General features: G+C 39.2%; 4 protein-coding genes across 5 annotated transcripts; 2 read left to right on the forward strand and 2 right to left on the reverse strand.

Moving 5' to 3' along the window:
* Positions 1-84: 84 nt before the first annotated feature.
* LOC114517941 (F-box/LRR-repeat protein 20-like) lies at positions 85-2,120 on the reverse strand. Its single transcript, XM_028537793.1, has 3 exons — positions 1,405-2,120; positions 1,050-1,313; positions 85-707 (listed from the first exon to the last, which is right to left on the reverse strand). Exons 1-3 carry the CDS (start codon positions 1,976-1,978, stop codon positions 85-87), a joined length of 1,461 nt encoding a protein of 486 aa, XP_028393594.1. The 5' UTR covers positions 1,979-2,120.
* Positions 2,121-2,241: 121 nt separating this feature from the next.
* On the forward strand, positions 2,242-10,708 carry LOC114518205 (ubiquitin carboxyl-terminal hydrolase 48-like). Its single transcript, XM_028538155.1, has 35 exons — positions 2,242-2,482; positions 2,931-3,001; positions 3,083-3,135; positions 3,322-3,381; positions 3,487-3,544; positions 3,637-3,870; positions 3,975-4,098; positions 4,223-4,280; positions 4,353-4,412; positions 4,479-4,543; positions 4,650-4,758; positions 4,866-4,999; positions 5,105-5,193; positions 5,340-5,428; positions 5,706-5,793; positions 5,890-5,991; positions 6,176-6,279; positions 6,540-6,615; positions 6,773-6,884; positions 7,144-7,192; positions 7,272-7,318; positions 7,432-7,548; positions 7,634-7,959; positions 8,049-8,173; positions 8,295-8,411; positions 8,555-8,616; positions 8,700-8,816; positions 8,926-9,044; positions 9,137-9,273; positions 9,358-9,423; positions 9,521-9,576; positions 9,683-9,878; positions 10,006-10,051; positions 10,275-10,304; positions 10,405-10,708. Exons 1-35 carry the CDS (start codon positions 2,337-2,339, stop codon positions 10,437-10,439), a joined length of 3,477 nt encoding a protein of 1,158 aa, XP_028393956.1. The 5' UTR covers positions 2,242-2,336; the 3' UTR covers positions 10,440-10,708.
* Positions 10,709-11,032: 324 nt separating this feature from the next.
* Positions 11,033-13,260, forward strand: LOC114518207. Of its 2 annotated transcripts, none has more exons than XM_028538156.1 (7): positions 11,033-11,211; positions 11,291-11,393; positions 11,503-11,704; positions 11,893-12,284; positions 12,497-12,660; positions 12,748-12,917; positions 13,075-13,260. In XM_028538156.1, exons 1-7 carry the CDS (start codon positions 11,126-11,128, stop codon positions 13,221-13,223), a joined length of 1,266 nt encoding a protein of 421 aa, XP_028393957.1. In that variant the 5' UTR covers positions 11,033-11,125; the 3' UTR covers positions 13,224-13,260. The 2 variants fall into 2 exon arrangements, with proteins under 2 accessions (XP_028393957.1, XP_028393958.1); XM_028538157.1 differs by having other exon boundaries at positions 12,748-12,921; positions 13,075-13,220.
* A 3,425-nt stretch (positions 13,261-16,685) lies between these two features.
* LOC114517942 lies at positions 16,686-18,510 on the reverse strand. The gene is made up of 2 exons (XM_028537794.1): positions 17,805-18,510; positions 16,686-17,731 (listed from the first exon to the last, which is right to left on the reverse strand). Exons 1-2 carry the CDS (start codon positions 18,508-18,510, stop codon positions 17,268-17,270), a joined length of 1,170 nt encoding a protein of 389 aa, XP_028393595.1. The 3' UTR covers positions 16,686-17,267.
* Positions 18,511-18,758: the final 248 nt, after the last annotated feature.

An 18,758-nucleotide genomic window follows, 5' to 3' on the forward strand; every position in this document is an offset into this window, starting at 1 on the left:
AAATAATTGAATCATTTTTATTTCTCGATAAAATTCCTCAGATATTAACTGTTCCAGCAGTGATCCACTTCATTTTCTATTACATCACAACAGGTAACTAAATTCATTCATGACCGCGTCAAGGGTGACATCGGGCGCTGGCAACACACACTGCCATCGTTGCGTAATCTTCGCCGTCGTCGTCACACGAATACTTCCGATGAGTGACGTCAGAGTAGGATCAGGCTCGCACAGGTTTATACGCTCCAGCCTTGAACATCCATTCAGCAAACGACCGAAAAGTTGCCCATCCGTATAGGGATTTAAAGATAGAAAATTGATGAGGGACAGCGCCTTCAGATGAGGACAATGCTGAACCAGATTTGGGAACAAGAAACTCTCGGAAATCGACGCTTTGCCAAACGCGCCGAACTCTAGAATTTCCAGCTTCGGTACGCAGTCCAAGAGTTCTGCCATTGCGTTGCAGTTGATATGTGATGACTGATAGATTCCAAGACATTTGAGTTTCGGGCAGCTTTTAAGGAATTCTCGCAGAACCTGAGGGGTGATGTTCATACTCCATCTAATATCCAACATTTCGATTTTTGCACTAGAACCATAGCTTGTCATCGCGATTAGAACGCTGTCGGTTACGGCTCGCCCGATACCACAGTAGGATAAGTTGAGGTAACGGAATGTTTTGATCTGCGTCAGCAGCCGAATCAGACCTGGAGGAATGAAATAGAAAGATAAGGTTGAGGAAAACCTGTTAACGTAAACTAGCCTCTTTCCCGTCTCTTTCCCGGCAGGATATGGATTAGCATCATTCACATAAGGACATTGTCTGAGTGTTAATACTTTTCTGGCCATGATTCACAAATGTGGAAACCTGGAAACATATTTCCTAGCCATGTATCCTGCCATATATCCTGAGTGTGATGAAATATGGAAATCGAACATGTTTTTCTGCATGGTCATACTTTCGGGAGGTGAATGAAAAAGGAACTTTTAAAGCAAGCTTGATGTCGAACGAGTCCTGGTTTGCTACTGTTAGTAAGCTACTAACCTACCTGTGCGTGTAAGGTGTGTGCAGGCTGAGATGTCTATTTCCTCCAGACTGGTTTGCGACCATAACTCTGTGTCGAAGCAACTATCACGTATAGGCGTGTAGCGTAGCAACAATGTCGTCAGCTTTGTGCATCGTCGCAGCAATTCCTCAAATGTTGTGCCGTAAATATTCTTGCAACCGTTCAGGCAAAAGGACTCTAATTTTGGACAGCACATGGAGATGGTTTGCACGTGTTCGTCCTTCATAACTTCACAGTTTGTACAGTCTAAATCAATATATACAAGGGTGTAGGTTACTAACATATTACTTGGAGATCTCAAACAGTATTATTTTTCAACTATCTTACCATCACATACCTAGTATAGTCAAATTTTGCATTTTGACAAACATTCTTGGCACAGGACCTTTCGAAGAGTGGCTGCCAATTCCCAAATACTTTAGCTTCGTAAAATGCCGCGGAATTCGTTTTAGAAATGAAAAGTCACCCCGGGCAGGTCGTAGCTCTAACAGTTCTAAATTTGGCGGGAAGATCACCTCGTCGTTACCGGAGTTAACCAGTTTCGAGCCCTTTCCAAAAATAACACTGTGCAGGCTCTTGCAAGTTTTCGCCAACTGCCGGAGCATTTTACTTGTCACGGCACAGTTCGATAAATTTAAGTGCCTAAGAGACGGTCCTAGTCTTGATTTTACCATCAATTGGAAGGATTTATCGTCCATTGCCCGTGCATGTCTTTCCAAATTTACGGAACGCCAGATACTTGGGTCGTAGGTAATACGCTTCCATTTACGACAGACTCTGGACGCTCGGCCCAGATCCGTCATGTTCAAATGCGTGAAAATTCGAAGCAGAAGACAATCTGGCAATTCGTCCATTGGGAAAAATGCAGATTTTGTTGGCCGCATGAAATATCTCTCTTTATATTCGTACATAAACCTTTGTTTCTGTTTGAAAGAAGAATGAAGCACAAACGGCAATTATGACGCGACGTTTTGTTGCGTCAGCGAGCACGCAACCACAGACGCAACTGAATTTCAAAGTTCGCGAGTGCATATCGTTTCGTGCTTTTCTTGAATACATTGCACAAAAGCAATGCAATGTCTATCGTGTTTGAGAAAGCGGGTTTATTGCAGTTGCATTTCCGTTCTTTTTAAACGCAAAATGAACTAATTATAACAACTATGCAAACGTGAATAACGGTTTTAAAATAAATAGCGTGATATTACCGGGTTGTAAATCTAGAGCCGAAACCCCGGTGGCCATGTGACGTTCGGCGGGGAAGATGAAAAAATGGCGGCTTTGAGGAGTAAAACAAGACGATCGGGAAAAGACGCATGGGAATGGATCGCCAGCGTTGATTGCAATGCAATCACTCAGAAACATTTAGAAAAGGCCTACAGGATATACACAGCTTGTAGTGAGAAAGGGAACCATAGGTAAGGGCATTTATTGCACGGCTAAATGTGTAGATCATGCTGTTCAGGCTCAGCTGTTGGTACAAGTACAACATTTACCAAATACTCTCAATTTTAATATCGCTTCCTCAATGTATTTTATTACAACCTTTGAAGAGTTCGCACTAGCCAAATTGTGTTCAGTATTCTTTCGATCGATTTGATGAATGGGCACTTGTGCGATTTTTACGTTTATAAGAGAATGTTAATTTTTATTTTTGGATGGAATTGATTCGGTTGACGAAGAAAACTATCGAACGAGACTAACCGTAGAGGCTGATGCCCGTCAAATTCAATCATCTGACTGCTGATCCTCTGATCAAAAAATACACAGTTGCTGCATACATGCTGCATATACTATATGTAGTACAATGCTAGACTTTCAGCTAAACTGTCACACATGCTCAAACCTTCTCTCTCCTAACCTTAGAAAGAATTGTAAATTCAACCCAAATTGTTTATCATGTCTTGGCGAAAAGGTTTGGATGAAAGAGCTTAAAGGTATTTAACCACCACTCTTTGTGGTACGTCTCTTTCATGCACCCATTTGAATCTATATACAGTGGTTTCATTGATATCTAGATAGTGTTTGGTGTGATGCAATAGAGGATCCTGAGGAACAAAGACGAGTTGAGGTCATAAAATATTATTTTCTAAAAGTTTTTTTCAGATACATAATGGGGCTATGTTTTATCAGATCAATCTTGTTTTAAACTTTGCTAGAGAATTATGTCACTAAGGTGAAATTATTAAATAAATCAAAGAGGGTTGCTTTTATGCCTGATGATTGCTAATATAATATGTCGTCCTATTCATCACAGGGGTCATTTGTTGGTTTAAAGAATTTGGGGGCCACTTGTTATGTGAATACATTAGTCCAGGTATTATTTACCTTAGACTAGTAACTCAATATGGTTGTGAAAGAAAGACATGATTTTCAGAATGTAAATCTAAATGAATCATGTTATACTTCTTCAATTTGTCAGGTGTGGTTTCACAATGAAGAATTCCGATCAGCTCTGTACTCATGGGTTCCAATTGACGGTAAGATTCAAACAAGTGAGAGAATGATCAATGTAGAATGAACACTTTCGACTTTGCTTAGCACTATGGACTAAATTTTGTTTGTTATTTAGATGTTAAAGGTAGTTCAACTGAGGAAATGAATAGCATTGAAGATTGTGAAAAACAAGAAACTTCAGAACGATTACTTGTATCCCAATCATGTGACCAAGGGGATTCCCAGTCATGTGACCAAAAGGATTCCCAGTCATGTGACCAAGAGGATTCCCAGTCATGTGACCAAGAGGATACTGATGTAAAAAAATCAGAAAATTCAACATCTAAAAATACCACTACTTCTAAATTAGGTATTTAAGCAGTTTATTACAATGTTTACAGAAACATTTTTTTATTTAGTCATTTAGAATTTGATGTGGATGAATATGTTAAAGATTTTCAATTCCTTTTTTAGTAAACTATTCAGTTGCCTGCCCTCCAATTCCCTTATGCAAACCATTGGATGAAAGCAAAGAACCAAAGTCATTCTGTCATCATCTACAATTATTACTTGCACAATTACAATATACTTCAAGAAGGTATCCAATTCAATCTGACGTATACCTCTAGTAATCACATCGTGAAGAACTCTAATCTTTTATCAAGGCAGAATATAGGTTCTTCCAAACACTCATTGTGAGTAATGTTTTTTTTCGCATATAGATTTGTTGATCCAGCACCTTTTGTACAGTCTCTTGGGTTGGACATTGAACAGCAGCAGGTAAATTTGTCTTGATTATGATCGCCGATATTATGTTGTCAAACAATTGCACATTTTTGTATTTCTTTTCAGGATGCACAAGAGTTTTCCAAATTATTTATGTCTTTGTTAGAAGATACGCTTTCCCAACAAGTAAGACTTTTATTGAAATTCTGAATTACCAAATTTGTGTTGAAATAATTACTTCCACTCTTTCAGACCAATCCAACAGTCAGAAATATTATTCATCACCAATTTGGAGGATCATATGTCTACATCACAAGGTATATGACTATTTCAGATCCTAAATTATAAGATGAACAGAAAAATAAATGTAAAAAAGATTTGTAAAGGCATCAACCATTATTGTGTTTTTAATACCGTTATTAGATGCAGCAAATGTGGAAAGCAGTCACAGAGAAACTCAACGTTTTATGAACTTGACTTGAATATTCAGGGAAACACGAATTTATCCCAGTGTGTCAAGGAATTTCTTAAGGTAAAGGGCTGTTACTGTTTGTCTTTAATTTTGCATCTAATTTGTATTACATATTCCCTCCAATCTGTCCACCCGGACTGACTTTGGTCACGTTTTTTGGTATCAAGGAAGAGGATCTTCATGGAGACAATCAATACCACTGCAGTTACTGCAAGAGTAAACAAGATGCTACAAGATATATCAAGTTAAAAGAGCTACCACCTGTATTAAATTTACAACTTCTGAGATTTGTTTTTGACAGGTGAGCTGAGTTTACACTGAAACGCCGTTTCTTGGAAGTGATTAATTTATTTATTCAATGTCACATAAACGTAATACCATCCATTTTCTCCTTAAAACATTTCAGAAAAACTGGTTGTAAGAAGAAACTGAATACATCAATTTGGTTCCCCGAACTTCTTAACATGAAGGAATACGTTGATGCCGATATGGAAGGTCGCCATGCAGTTGTTTACCTCGCTATAATCAACCGGAACATCAAAATTTTGAACTAAATTTACTAAATGCTCAAGATGTACATCTATGGCTGTTATTACAACAGAACGTTGTTTTTCTAACCAAATTTTCTTTTCATATTTTAGGTTGTGTTTATGATCTTGCAGCTGTCCTAATTCATCGTGGTCTTAGCGCTTATTCAGGTCATTATGTTGCCCATATAAAAGACAAAAAGGTATTATTCTTGTACATAGCTACAGTAACGTAGCCAGCCTGACGATTTTCCCCGCTAATATTTCGTTGTCGTTATGAAAAAGGTCTATTACACAGTCTATTTAAAATTCTCAAAACACCCGATCAATAACAACGCTATTGGATATGGATTTTAAAAGAATGTTTTTAAACAAAAATCTACCAATGCGATAGCGATTTTAGGCTGCAGCAATTTATTCCGATTACACCTATGTAGCTCCGACCGTCTATAAAACTCACTCTACTGCTTAATTTTAAAGAGTTGCGTCTGGTATCGTTTCAACGATGAGACTACCGAGAAAATGAAAGGAAAGACATTGAATTTGGATGTTGAAGAAGAATTGCATGGTATTTAGAAAGCTTTAAACGATACTGCATACGTCATTGTGAATATGACATCATGAGAAAGCAATTACCGTTCTATCACATTTTACAATTGTATAGAAACTATGAATGGCGGCGGTACAGCACCGAAAAGACCCAAACTATCTAAAGGATCCAGTTCAAAAGATGCCTATATGCTTGTTTATAGGCAGCGTGGCGAGGGTGAGTAAGCGCGAATCGCTGTTTTCAATTTAATTTTATATTCCTAGTCAAACGTAGCGTCAGGTTAAGCTTGGCGGGAAATGACCTGGTAGTCATAGTTAAAGATATCATGATTAAAGCATTCTTTTATCGTATTTTCTTTGTGTTGAAACATTCTTCCATTTTTACACTTAAATCGGTTTAGAGAAGCAAGCCGTACCGCAAGAACCTCCCACAAATATTCAGATGTTAGTAGCTGAGGATAACAGTAAGGTGGACGAATGGGCAAACCAGGTGAAACAAATTCGAGTAAGTTTTTCTCCAGGTTTCTACCTAACCGGAGTTGTAATCGATCGACTGCAGTCAGCCTTAACTTCAATCCACTAAAGACAACAACTCCTACAGGGAAAACGGCAATATCAGACCACGAAACGCTTCACGTTTTTCGAAGGCTTTGATTAATTCTTGTCGAAGCGAGTGTCTTGAATCCAGAGCGAGAATCTCGCGAACAGATTTTAGCGTTTGCATTATATATTTTTGCATCTAAAAGTTGTTTTCGTACTACCAAGGACAAGATGACCCTCGTCGGAAGACAGAGACAAGAAGAAATTCGAAAAGTGTATGAAATTCTTCCGGTCCCTGAAGGTAAATAACGTGAAATCAACTGGCTGGAAGTCAGGATCAGTGATGGTTGAAAGCAGTCAACATGCTCGGTCTTGATGGCCCGCTTTCATCATCAACATTAAGTGATTTCAACTTTTTTCATCTCTCATTCTTGTGTATTTTGAACAAATTTTCGAAGGTGATACAAGTTATGATTGGTTGGCCACAGACTGGTTACGACAGTGGTTAGCTGTTGATCGCAAAGCTCCTGTTCCTATCGAAAACTCCTCCTTACTCTGTGAACATGGAAAGTAAGTCTTATGGAAATTAGAAAAAAACACTCTGAAGTGTCAAACTTCAGAAGGTCAAGTTCCACTCGCTGTTGCAGCTCTGCCTAAATCTCAAATGACAAGCTCTCGTATTAGAAACACGAAATTTATCACAGATTAAATCTTGTATAATGGAATAGAAATTAGTCAATAACTATGGAGAGAGTCAACGTGGACTAACTGTAATTGACGCAGGCTCCAATGTTTATGAAGACCTTTAGTAGTGATGTTTAATCTTTAGGTTACATCCAGACAAAGTGTTGTGTGCAAAACGAGTCTCGACTAAGGCGGTATGTGGCTGGGAAATTTACTACTATTCGCACAAATACTGGGAAATGGGTAAAACTGAAGAAAATCTATGTTTTTCAGGCATCGTTTCTATATAAACGGTACGGAGGCTCTCCTAGACTGCATAGGTCAGTTTTTCTTAAAACATTGTTCATTTTTGCAATTATTTGAGTTACAACACGGCTGATATGTTTTGAAAAAGGTTTGCCACATCATACGATCGAAATTATGTCCTTTTTAGCGAGAATTCGTTTTGTTTGGACTGCGTCAAAGAAAGATGTCGAAGTCTTCAGTTCTCGTCACGTTTAGCTGACGATCAGAAGTTCTTTGTAAAAGCATTGAAAGTCTCTAACGAAAGGTATTTGCATACTGTAAATACTCGTTAAGTACAAGCATTATAAACAAGCTTCTTTAGCGCTACTCTACTCTTGTTTTGTCGTTAGAACTGGGTTTTGGGTCAGCAAGAAATCGTTGCAAAAATGGAAAGTTTTAGCGCAGAAAGTTCACGGGCAGCTGAGTCCAAGCGCATGCTCGTCGCCATCCGACGAGCCGACGACTAACACGCGACCACCCGATGAATCGGCGAAGCAAACGTCGACTAATTGCGAAACGTCTGACGACACAAAACCGACGCGGCGTGACGAGAGTCCCGATGTAGTTGATATGGAAACAAATGGTAAAGAAAGGTTTTCTGGGTCAGATGTGGGATCAGCAGGGATAGATGATAAAGACAAGTTAAAATTCAACGAGGACTTGTTGTGTGAACACGGTAATATTTTTACAGCGTCGGCATCCTCTTGTTTGTGACATTTTGTTTCTCATTTTCTTGTATTACTAAAGTGTTTGTGTACCTCTCAGGTTGTTTGTCAACGTCGGCGGTTTCAAGGCGACTTGTCGCGGACGAGGTCTGGAAACGTCTTCGCTTCTATTTCCCAGAGGCTCCCGAATTTTCTTCTCAGCAAAATGCCTGTTTAATTTGTAGTGTAAGTGTGTGCATGTGCGTCCTCTTTGCAAAATCTCTGTCAAATGTTGAGATTCTACTTATGGCTTCCTTTTTTGTTTCTTCTTGTTCTCCCCTAAGGTCCAATTTGATTTCTTTTTCAGGAAGAAGATAAGGAAGAGGCGAAGAGACTTGAAGATTTAAAGGAGTTAGCTTCACAACAAAAGTCTATTTTAAGTGTCTTGTACAACGAAAAGGAGAGGCCAGATTTCGATGAAAAGGTAATATTTGTCTCCTATAACATATTAGGATCAATATTTTAACTGTATGCCTCCTGGACTCTGTATTCTACCAAGATGTCCATCTCTTCATGGAGTCTGGTGAAAGAAATATTCTTTCTGAACTTATTTAATATCCGTCACAGACCTCTATAACCGCATACGCATTGTCAAGAACATTTTATGAACTCTGGAGGAAGTTTATCAGGTACGTTCAGTTGAAACACACGGTTTCTGCTCTTCTGCTCTGCCTACCAGGCTGTGTATAACAACAAGTTCTTTTCCTCTTAGGACTCCTCCAGCACGAAGAATTCGTCCCTCGTGTATTACGAACAAACTCTTAATCTGTCCACATGAAAAGTTTCTTTATCATCCTCGCTGTGGTGATAACGATGGGGCCAGTTCAGCGTATGTAATTCCAAAATACTCTTACGTTCATTTCATAGTTCTGAGCAAGATATCTTTGCGAGCTCCAAGTTACTATGTCTGAACACTGAAATCTCAATTAACATCTCAGGGTGGTCTATTTATGGGCGATGGAGTGGGAGGTTTTAAGTGAAACCTTTGGTTTCGATGTGGAAATAAAAATTGTCAGTGATGTTTATGAAGAGAATTGTCTTTACTCAATCACTCCAGGTTTGTAAGAAATAAAGCTCAGTAGGTGTTGTACACGTCAAGCCATGCTTCCACTTTGAATGCACAACTTTCATCTGATTTTCTCGCCCCAGATTGCTGCGTGGAGTGTAATGCCGCGTTAGTCGCTGAACATTTTACTGAAGGCGAGGAATATGAAAACGCCAACATCTATATTCGTAGAATAACTGAAGAACAGAAAAAGCAGGATGTTAATATTTTGCTAGAGGAGGTATATGTCCTTTGTCCTAGCCACATTCTGTCTTTGGAAGCGTGTAATTAAAGCTGAGTTGATTTCATCCTCTGCTTGTAATAGACTCCCAGTCCAGTGGAAAGTGGTAACGATGAGGACACTTGTGAGATTCAGAAAAGACAAGAAAAAGTACGAGTCATATGTTTTGGTAGATGCTCGCTTATTTCATTATGTTTTTCTACCAATTAGGAAATATCCGCTCATCTTAACAACCCATTGCTTGTAGTTTTCAGCAGGGAACACGCCTAAGACTTCAAGTCAACCAAAAAGACGGAGTTCGAGGTACGGCGGTTTATTTCTTCGAACTTAACGTCGCGAATTGCCATGCACGTCAACCACGTTTCAAGCAAAGATTCTTCGTCTAACAAACACACTTTTCTCAACTCAGACATCGTAAACAAAGGGGTGAAGTAATGATAACTGTGGACTCCAACGAAACTGTGCGCGATATCAAGTTGGAATTAATGAAGTTGTTCTCCGTGATGCCGCTGGACCAACATATTAGCTTCAATGGCAATGTCCTGGAAGATGATAACACCCTCGGAACCGCCGGCATCCGACCCGGGTGTATCCTCTTATTAAAAGTCAGTATTTATATATTTCTTTCACTGAGAGTATTTTGTATATTCCCCGAGCAGAAAGATATTCTTTGTTCAATCTTCCGGCTTCGTGCAAAAGCAGTCTGATGATTTTTTGTCGATTTTTCCCAAGGTGGATGAGCCGAAGGAAGGAGTGTCACAAGAAGATCTTTCTGAAGGTAAACGAGGGTGCAATGAGGGTGCAGAGGGTTTTTACAAAGTGGAAATGAGTGGGAATGAGTGGTAATTAGTGTGAGTAAATGGCTATGTGGTGGTGGATAGAAGTGATAGCAGCAACGATATAATTTTTCATTGTTTGAAAGGTGTTGTTTCCTCTAACAATTTCAGTGCTTTGTTTTTCGTGTGCAGAAAATAACAACCTTTATATACTCTCTATTGCAGCGTCAAGAAAACCCGAGCTGGGTTTTAAAGGTAATTTTGCACTCAGAAATTATCTGCAGAATTTTTCTGACGCGCTTGCGGCGTTTTTGGCGGGTAAGACAATGACTGCTCTTTTTCTCTATTATCACAGGGACAAGTTTGGTAAAACATCCGTTGACAATCTAGTATTCAAAATACTTTAATACCTGAAATGCAGTATTCTGTTTAAACGAATAATTTAATGGTAACAAAATGGTAACACAAATGTTACTATAGTAGTAATTATATAGATGGTGTAAAGATTGTTTAAAGTTTTGAAATTGATAGTTTCCGAAATCGATTTATCCCAAACATTTATGGAGCAATATGCTTGGAGTCGGTTATTTATCTGTAATTTGTTAATATTCTTCAATTATTATATAATGTATATAAGACAATTAACTATTATTGTGAATGACGTCAGAACATGAAATGTTAATTTTTTTTCAAACTAAATGCAATGAGATAACAGAATTAGTTTAAAATTATTGTTTCTCATCGTGTACGATTACAATGATGGAAATTTTTGAAAAGGATTTGCTATATTTGCAAATGTGGCATGTATTTTCAGCTGTATTGCAATCCTCACTCCAAATACTCGCTTATCAATGCCCGCTGGTTAGCGAATGAAAGTTCCCTAACAAAGCACACATAACTCAGGCCATTTCATTTCAATGTCAACGCATACAAACAGCCAGTTAGCTGTGTTTGTTCAGCTACCTTGACATCCCTGTGTTTGGTACGTTCAATATATTCTCAGCTTGTTGCACAGTCAACTTCAAACCCAGCTTCTGTGGTGAAAGCAAAGAAGGTTCGCAAGGGAACTTCAGAAAATGGCCTTTTACAAGAGTTTCATTGCTCTAATTTTCGCTGTTCTTTTTCGTCATGGAGACATGCACTCCTGGGTCAGTTGTCCAAGGTAAAAATCCCATTAAACAATGATCCTCTGTTATATCAGTTGTTTCCTCTTGTGGTAAGACTTGGAAAATGTTTTTCAGATCATTTGACCCTAGTCCGTACCGTGGTGGTAACCAGATTGGACCCTGTGAGCCATGGTATCATGGCGTTGTGAACCCCGTTAAGGCTGGCGACAGAATCAAGGTAACTCTAGGAAAAAACAATGTAGTGTATGTTTTGTGTTCAACGCAATCAGAGGAGTTTCGGTCGCCACAGTTACGAAGTGAAATCACGAGTGAAACTTTTATTCCAGGTTGGCTGGACTTCGAACAACCATGGGGGTGGTTTTGTTCGTCTTGCTTTGGTACCAGAGTCTGAAATGAATAACCGCGAGGCTTACAAGAGAAATGTACTCAAGTTCACGTGTTATGGGCATGATCAACGACCTGGTCGTTATGCGTATGGTGACTGCAAACATCCTTGCAATGCAAGGCCTGGTTGTGAATATCAGTCTGGTATGTAACACAAGTCTGTCAAGCCGTATTGTACACTGTAAAATCTTGTACGCATTGGTTCAGTGGAACTACAGTAAGGAACGTATTTCCAAACTTAACTGATTCAAACTTAGTTAATTCAAACTACACTAACATTAGCTATATTCAGGTGAATAGTTTCATAACAAATCAACATTCCATGTTTATAGAGAGGGATGATGTTGAACGCTACGATACGACTTTAACGATTCCTTATAACCTGAAGGACGGTGTGTATGTTTTGCAATGGATCTCTTTGGTCGGTAACATCAAAGAACCGTACTACAGTTGTGTAAAACTGAAGGTCAGCGGAGGTAATTCCAACCTCAACTGTCATTCCAATGACCCAATTCCTACGGCAAAATGTCATCGCTCAGGTGGGCCTCCCATGGATGTAATCTCAAAAGGAACTACAAGAGGAAAGTTTTGTTTCAGGAAAGATGGTGTTGGACATGTTGACGAGAATGTCCGTCAAGTTCCGATTAATGTCGACTGTGACCCGAGGATTACTTGTCAATTATCGATATGGGATGGCTGTAAAAACGAGCTGACTGGTATAGAGGTAATTAGAGTCTAGTGATAGTTGTTGGCACTTAACACTTTTCAAACCCTGTATAAGAGAAATAACCAGTTGTTTAGTTCATAAGGAAGATTTTACAAGTTCAAAACTCGCTCAAATCCAAGATGAGAAAACTGGAGGTTGAGAATTTGCATAAAAGTTCAGACAGCTTTTGTGACGGAAATCGGTACATTTTTGCGGGCTCTCTAATTTAGAACCCATGGAATCCTCGACAGAAGAATTGTGGGTCTATCGTCCCACCCCCTCCCCCCACATGTAGTGATGGTAGACAGAACCAAGGAGAAGAGGACGTTGATTGTGGTGGGCCAAACTGCGCCCCCTGTCCTGAACCAACTGCAAGCATTGATGAATACGCCAAGTAAGGTTTTATATAGATCTTGAATTTGTTTTTTATTGCCCGTTTTCAATGATAGTACAGTCGCGATCATTTTCGTCCTATATTCAGGAATATCAAACACAAAATCGACTCCTCATGGGCTACCGGATTTTCGTCCTCAGTCGAAGCAACGGTTATAAAACGCATCACCGGCGATTGGCAGTTGGTCCTGTTCTTTGATAATCCTGTAGAAATAACTTCCATATGGGGAGCGAAGAAATTCTTCGAGAACAAACTGAGTACGTAAAGATATAGATCTCCAAACATAATCTTTTACAATGCTAGAATAGATTAAGAATTAGTTTAATCATATCTTAATTATCTTTTAGTGTGATATTTGTCTTTTAGCCGCGGCTAATGTAGTCTATAAAATCATTAACCAATTAAATCTCGTAGGCACGGTTTTCAAATTCCGAGGTTTACCATGGAACAAGCATCGTGAAGTTGGTCAAAAAATCAACATTGGTTACAATGCGATGGTGAAGAATCCTGGAACAAAACCTCAATTGCTTACAATTGAACTTGAATGCATTGGTTGTAAATAAAAAGCAATCGTTAATTAATTGGAATAAATATATTCATGGCTTGAATGATTTTATCCTTCTAAAATTCTATAGTGGCTCGATTCCAACCTTCGTCAGGCTATGACCTACCATGTGATATCAAAATTTAACTTAATATTAACCACTTAAAGGCTTAGCTTTCTGCTTCGTCCAACATAAACGTCGCTAATATTCCACACAGGATAGTCTTTGCAAGGAACAGGATCAGCATGATACATTCCTTTAAAATTCGTCTTGTTGTATTTTCTGTCTTGATCTCCACAAGGATAGGAGATTTCAGGAACTGAGTATCTTTTTGACAGTGTCACCAGATGTTTTTGCCAATATTGTTCAACCTGTATTGGATAGCTGCCGTGAAGTGCTAGAAAATATTTACATAACTCAGGAAGTTTCTCAAAGATGGGGTTGTTTGCAGTTACGCCGTGGTGTACCCTCCGGTCCCCGAAATACGTCACGTTCTCGATGTCGTTTATCCACATTGCCATGGCCTGGTCCCCGAATGGATGACACATCAGGGTCTTATTTTGTTCCTGGATAAAATGTTGAACAAGATCGTTGCTTACTATCACGAAGCCTTCATCCACTCGAACACCACCTAAACAAAACATTGCAATTATTTTTATTTTTTGAGCCACCTGTCGCATTTAAACCCGAGTAAAACAACCTACCTGGTGGGGAGCAATGAACATGGCCCCAATACAGTTTCTTTACCGTCTTTCTATAGGGCAGTTCCAAAAAGAGTCTATCCATGCAAATGAAATAATCATCATCAACTCTCAACAGGAAATCAAATGTGTATCTCGCATTTGCCCAGTTGATAATCCAAAGATACCTTCGAGCAAAATTTATCCCGCCAGGGCTTTGTGAAAGGATCAGGTCTTTGTGCAGGAACTTTTCTTGTTCCAAGGTAACGTATATCTCTTCAGGTAATCGCTGCTCCTTCGTGTCGAAAGCGTCAGTGAACATGTAACATGATGTATTATAATCTTGACATTGTCGTAACCAGCTTCTTCTTAAAGCATTTCTACGATGAATTCTCTGAGGCGCGCTCATGATAGCAATGAACATTAGTATAGGTTTCTTCTGATTAGGATTGTCTTGATTTATTGAAGTGGTTTGATGAAGTTCCTCAGGATTGTTGTTGTCACTGCTAATCATTTTACTGCTATTCGTTACTCTTCTTCTACTGTTGTTATCGGCGATAATGTTTTTAGTGCTGCCATTGCTTCTTCTTGCTCTCCAATATTTGCCTCTTCTCTTAGTTTCAATGTTTTCACTGTTGTTTTTGCTGTTCTTTTTAACGCCACTGCTGGTATATCTTTTCCCTTTTGACTTCATCAGTTTTAGTCTCTTGGCCTGGCCCATTCTTGTCATCGCGGCGTCGTTTTCATGACCATTAACAACTCTTCTCTTTGCCATAACGTAGGAATATAATGCATCACGTTCTTCTCTGTCATATTCCATTCCTATTCCGGTTTTCTGATTACGGTTTTCATCTCGTCCAACATATATAACGACGTAGCATGCCGTGAAAAGTATAGTTATTGTCTGGAAGAGGATCAAAGCGTACAATAATCCTTTTTTATCCATGTCCATGATGGGATGAAACTACAGAAATATTATAAACACACTTCAGTAAGCCTAGATGTGTTGTTTGTGGCCGGTGACTCACCGACATTGAATCACCATCGCCGCCGTCGGTGACATAAGAAACAGGTCATGCTATCGGTTTTACAACATTTCTCAACGAAACTAGATTAAACGTCGTATTTTGGTCGCGTCGAATGCAATTCAAACAATAGATAATAAGATGATAATGAAGCTTAATGAGGTTTATTAGCTCATTATCTATTGTTTAAATTGCATTCGACGCGACCAAAATGAGACGTATAACCTAGGCCTGAAGAATTCTACTGGTAAAATTATCATTACAATTTGCTTAGATCAAAAATGTTGTTTTCTACGCGAAGAGTCAATAGACCTTTTTCATAGTGACGTCAAACGCAGAAAGACTGATCTTACACGAAAATTAATTGGCTCGATAGTTTTGTGGAGCCAATCAAATTTCGTGTAACATCAGACTCTCCGCGTTTGACGTCATTATAAGAAAGGTCTATTAAGCCATGATTAAGCGCATTTACCGGACGGATGCTCATGTTACAGTTATCGAAACCTTCGAACCACAGAAGTGTACGATAACTCTCGCTATTGCTAAATTTTGAGGTTGAAATTCCGTGCTGCACCGCGGTCTCTAGTTATATTTTGCAAAATTCCTTCGGTTTGTTGAAGATCAACGTGCAAAGCTTTCAGCTTTGTTTCTGTCTCTGAAAATTGTCTTCATGGATATGTTAAAGTTCCCGGAACGCAAAGCGCTTCGCGTAAAAAAATAGAACATACACTCACAATCACAGTTGATTTTGATCTTGAATCCAACCCTTCCTCGGTGGTGCTAGTGGGCTGCCGCATTCACGAAGAACCGTAATTAAGAGTTTCGCACAGAACCAGAGTGTGTAGATATGGAAATATTTGAGGTCAGATTACCATTAGTGCTAGCTATCAATAAACTGACAAAGAAGACAGGAGGCAAAGACCAAGACTCGCAAGAGAACAAAGAGCTAGTGTGATGCCTCAAATATGAAGCTATCTGCCAATCCTGCACAGAACTGTAAATTCTCAAGATTTTCAATATTGAATCACATGATATATGTCACTCACGTCATCATCCCATTAACCCACCTAATTAACACAGCACACAGGACTGTAAATTCTCGAGATTTTCAATATCAAATCACATGATATATGTCACTCACGTCATCTTCCCATTAACCCACCTAATTAACACAGCAGTGTTGCAAAAAAGCTGCGGGTACCACCCGGATGAAGGTTTGCTTTGAATGAGGTTTGTGAGGAAGGTTCAAAGTTGAACACTCTAATTGATCATATGCATGTACCAAAAAAAACTAATCCATCCTTATCCTGGTTGCCACTTGACTCATTGACGTAACGTCATTTTGCGAAAGGTTTTCATAACTTGAAATCCTATCGGAGGAAGGTTGAACTCTTTTTGCAAGTCTAAAACGCAGCTTTAGCTATGTCTAACCGTAGACAATGTCTAATTTCTCGTAATATAAGCGCCGAGTGTGATATTCCTAGTCATTTATTTAGAAATGGATTGTTCTCACAGGCAATGAAAATCTAAATATCAGCATGGCGGAGCTGAATCATCGGGCTGGCCCCCCTTCTGGTGAATTAACTATCCCGACGAAGACGCTTGGATTGAAATAGCTAGAATTGTGTTTTTGTCTAAACTTACCGATAGTGAAGCCATTTGATCCTAACAATCTTCGCAGCATAATGGGATATAAGTTTCAACTAAACCTGCCACGTACGAGATAAGTACTTTGAAGTGTTTTTAATTTATATCATTTAACAGCAAGCGTTGAAGAATACGTCAAGTAAAGTCGTATATTTAGTTAATAATTATCACTATAAGTTACGCTCTACACTTGTGCGTTAAAACGCATTGGTGATTGGTCCCTGGCGTGGATTATTTTCCGCTGCGTTCTAAATTTGCATTATCTGTGCCTTTTGAGTTGCTAAATAAGTCTCAGATGATTAACCGATTACGTTGCATCGGCACAGTTTTCAAATTCCGACGTTTACCCTGGAGCAAGCATCGTGAAGTTAGTCAAAGGATCAAAATTAGAATGCCTTAGTGAAGAATCCTGAAACATCACTTCAATTACTTACAACTGAACTGGAATGTCTTAGTAATACAATCCATTTCATTCCAGTTGGTTGTGTTGGTTCTAAAATACCGCAGAACCTTAAATAAAAACTTCATTAAATCACTAAGGCTGCATTCAGACGTAGTGCCAAGCACTGGTGACTGGTGCCCGTCACTTTTCCTGGGGCCTAAGTTGAACATGACGCTTTCAAATGAAACTGGGCATGGTGCCCAAGTATTCAACAAGGACATTGTGCTCAGTATGCCACCAGTGCTGGGCACTAAGTCTGGACGCAACGTTAGACCTTTCCGCTTCGTCCAACGTAAACGTCGCCAATATTCCACACAGGAGAGTCTTTGCAAGGAACAGGATCAGCATGATACATTCCTTGAAAATTCGTCTTATTATATTTTCTGTCTTGATCTCCACAAGGATAGGAGATTTCAGGAACTGGGTATCTTTTTGACGGTGTCACCAGATGTTTTTGCCAATATTGTTCAACCTGTATTGGATAGCTGCCGTGAAGTGCTAGAAAATCTTTACATAACTCAAGATGTTTCTCAATGATAGGGTTGTTTGCAGTTACATCGTAGTGTACCCTCCGGTCCCCGAAATACGTTACGTTCTCGATGTCATTTATCCACATTGCCATGGCCTGGTCCCCGAATGGATGACACATCAGGGTCTTATTTTGTTCCTGGATAAAATGTTGAACAAGATCGTTGCTTACTATCACGAAGCCTTCATCCACTCGAACACCACCTAAACAAATCATTACAATTATATTTATTTTTGGAGCCACCTGTCGCATTTAAACCCGAGTAAAACAACGTACCTGGTGGGTAGCAATGAACATGACCCCAATACAGTTTCTTCACCGTCTTTCTATAGGGCAGTTCCAAAAAGAGTCTATCCATGCAAATGAAATAATCATCATCAACTCTCAACAGGAAATCAAATGTGTATCTTGCATTTGCCCAGTTGATAATCCAAAGATACCTTCGAGCAAAATTTACCCCGCCAGGGCTTTGTGAAAGGATCAAGTCTTTATGTAGGAACTTTTCTTGCTCCAAGGTAACGTATATTTCTTCAGGTAATCGCTGCTCCTTCGTGTCGAAAGCGTCAGTGAACATGTAACACGATGTATTATAATCTTGACATTGTCGTAACCAGCTTCTTCTTAAAGCATTTCTACGATGAATTCTCTGGGGCGCGCTCATGATAGCAATGAACATTAGTATAGGTTTCTTCTGATTAGGATTGTCTTGATTTATTGAAGTGGTTTGAAGAAGTTCCTCAGGATTGTTGTTGTCACTGCTAATCATTTTACTGCTTTTCGTCACTTTTCTTCTGCTGTTGTTATCGGCGATAATGCTTTTGGTGATGCCATTGTTGCTTCTTGCTCTCCAATATTTGCCTCTCCTCTTAGTTTCAATGTTTTCACTGTTGTTTTTACTGTTCTTTTTAACGCCACTGCTGGTATATCTTTTCCCTTTTGACTTCATCAGTTTTAGTCTCTTGGCCTTGCCCATTCTTGTCATCGTGGCCCTCTCATGACCATTAACAACTCTCCCGTTTGCCATGACAAAGAAATTTAACCCGTTACGTGCATCTCTTTCATAATTCTTTCTGAATAATTCGCTTTTCAGGCTGCGGTCTCGATGGTGGTAAACACGCGAAAAAGGATCGTCTCGTCTGATAAATACGACGACGTAGCACGACGTAAAAAGAATCACGATTGTTTGGAAGAGGATTAAAATGTAGAACAATCCTTTCTTGTTCTTAAACC

The sequence above is a fragment of the Dendronephthya gigantea genome, unplaced genomic scaffold (genome assembly GCF_004324835.1).
Source record: "Dendronephthya gigantea isolate DGI-Jeju-01 unplaced genomic scaffold, DenGig_1.0 000010F, whole genome shotgun sequence".
Taxonomy (NCBI): Eukaryota; Metazoa; Cnidaria; class Anthozoa; order Malacalcyonacea; family Nephtheidae; genus Dendronephthya; species Dendronephthya gigantea.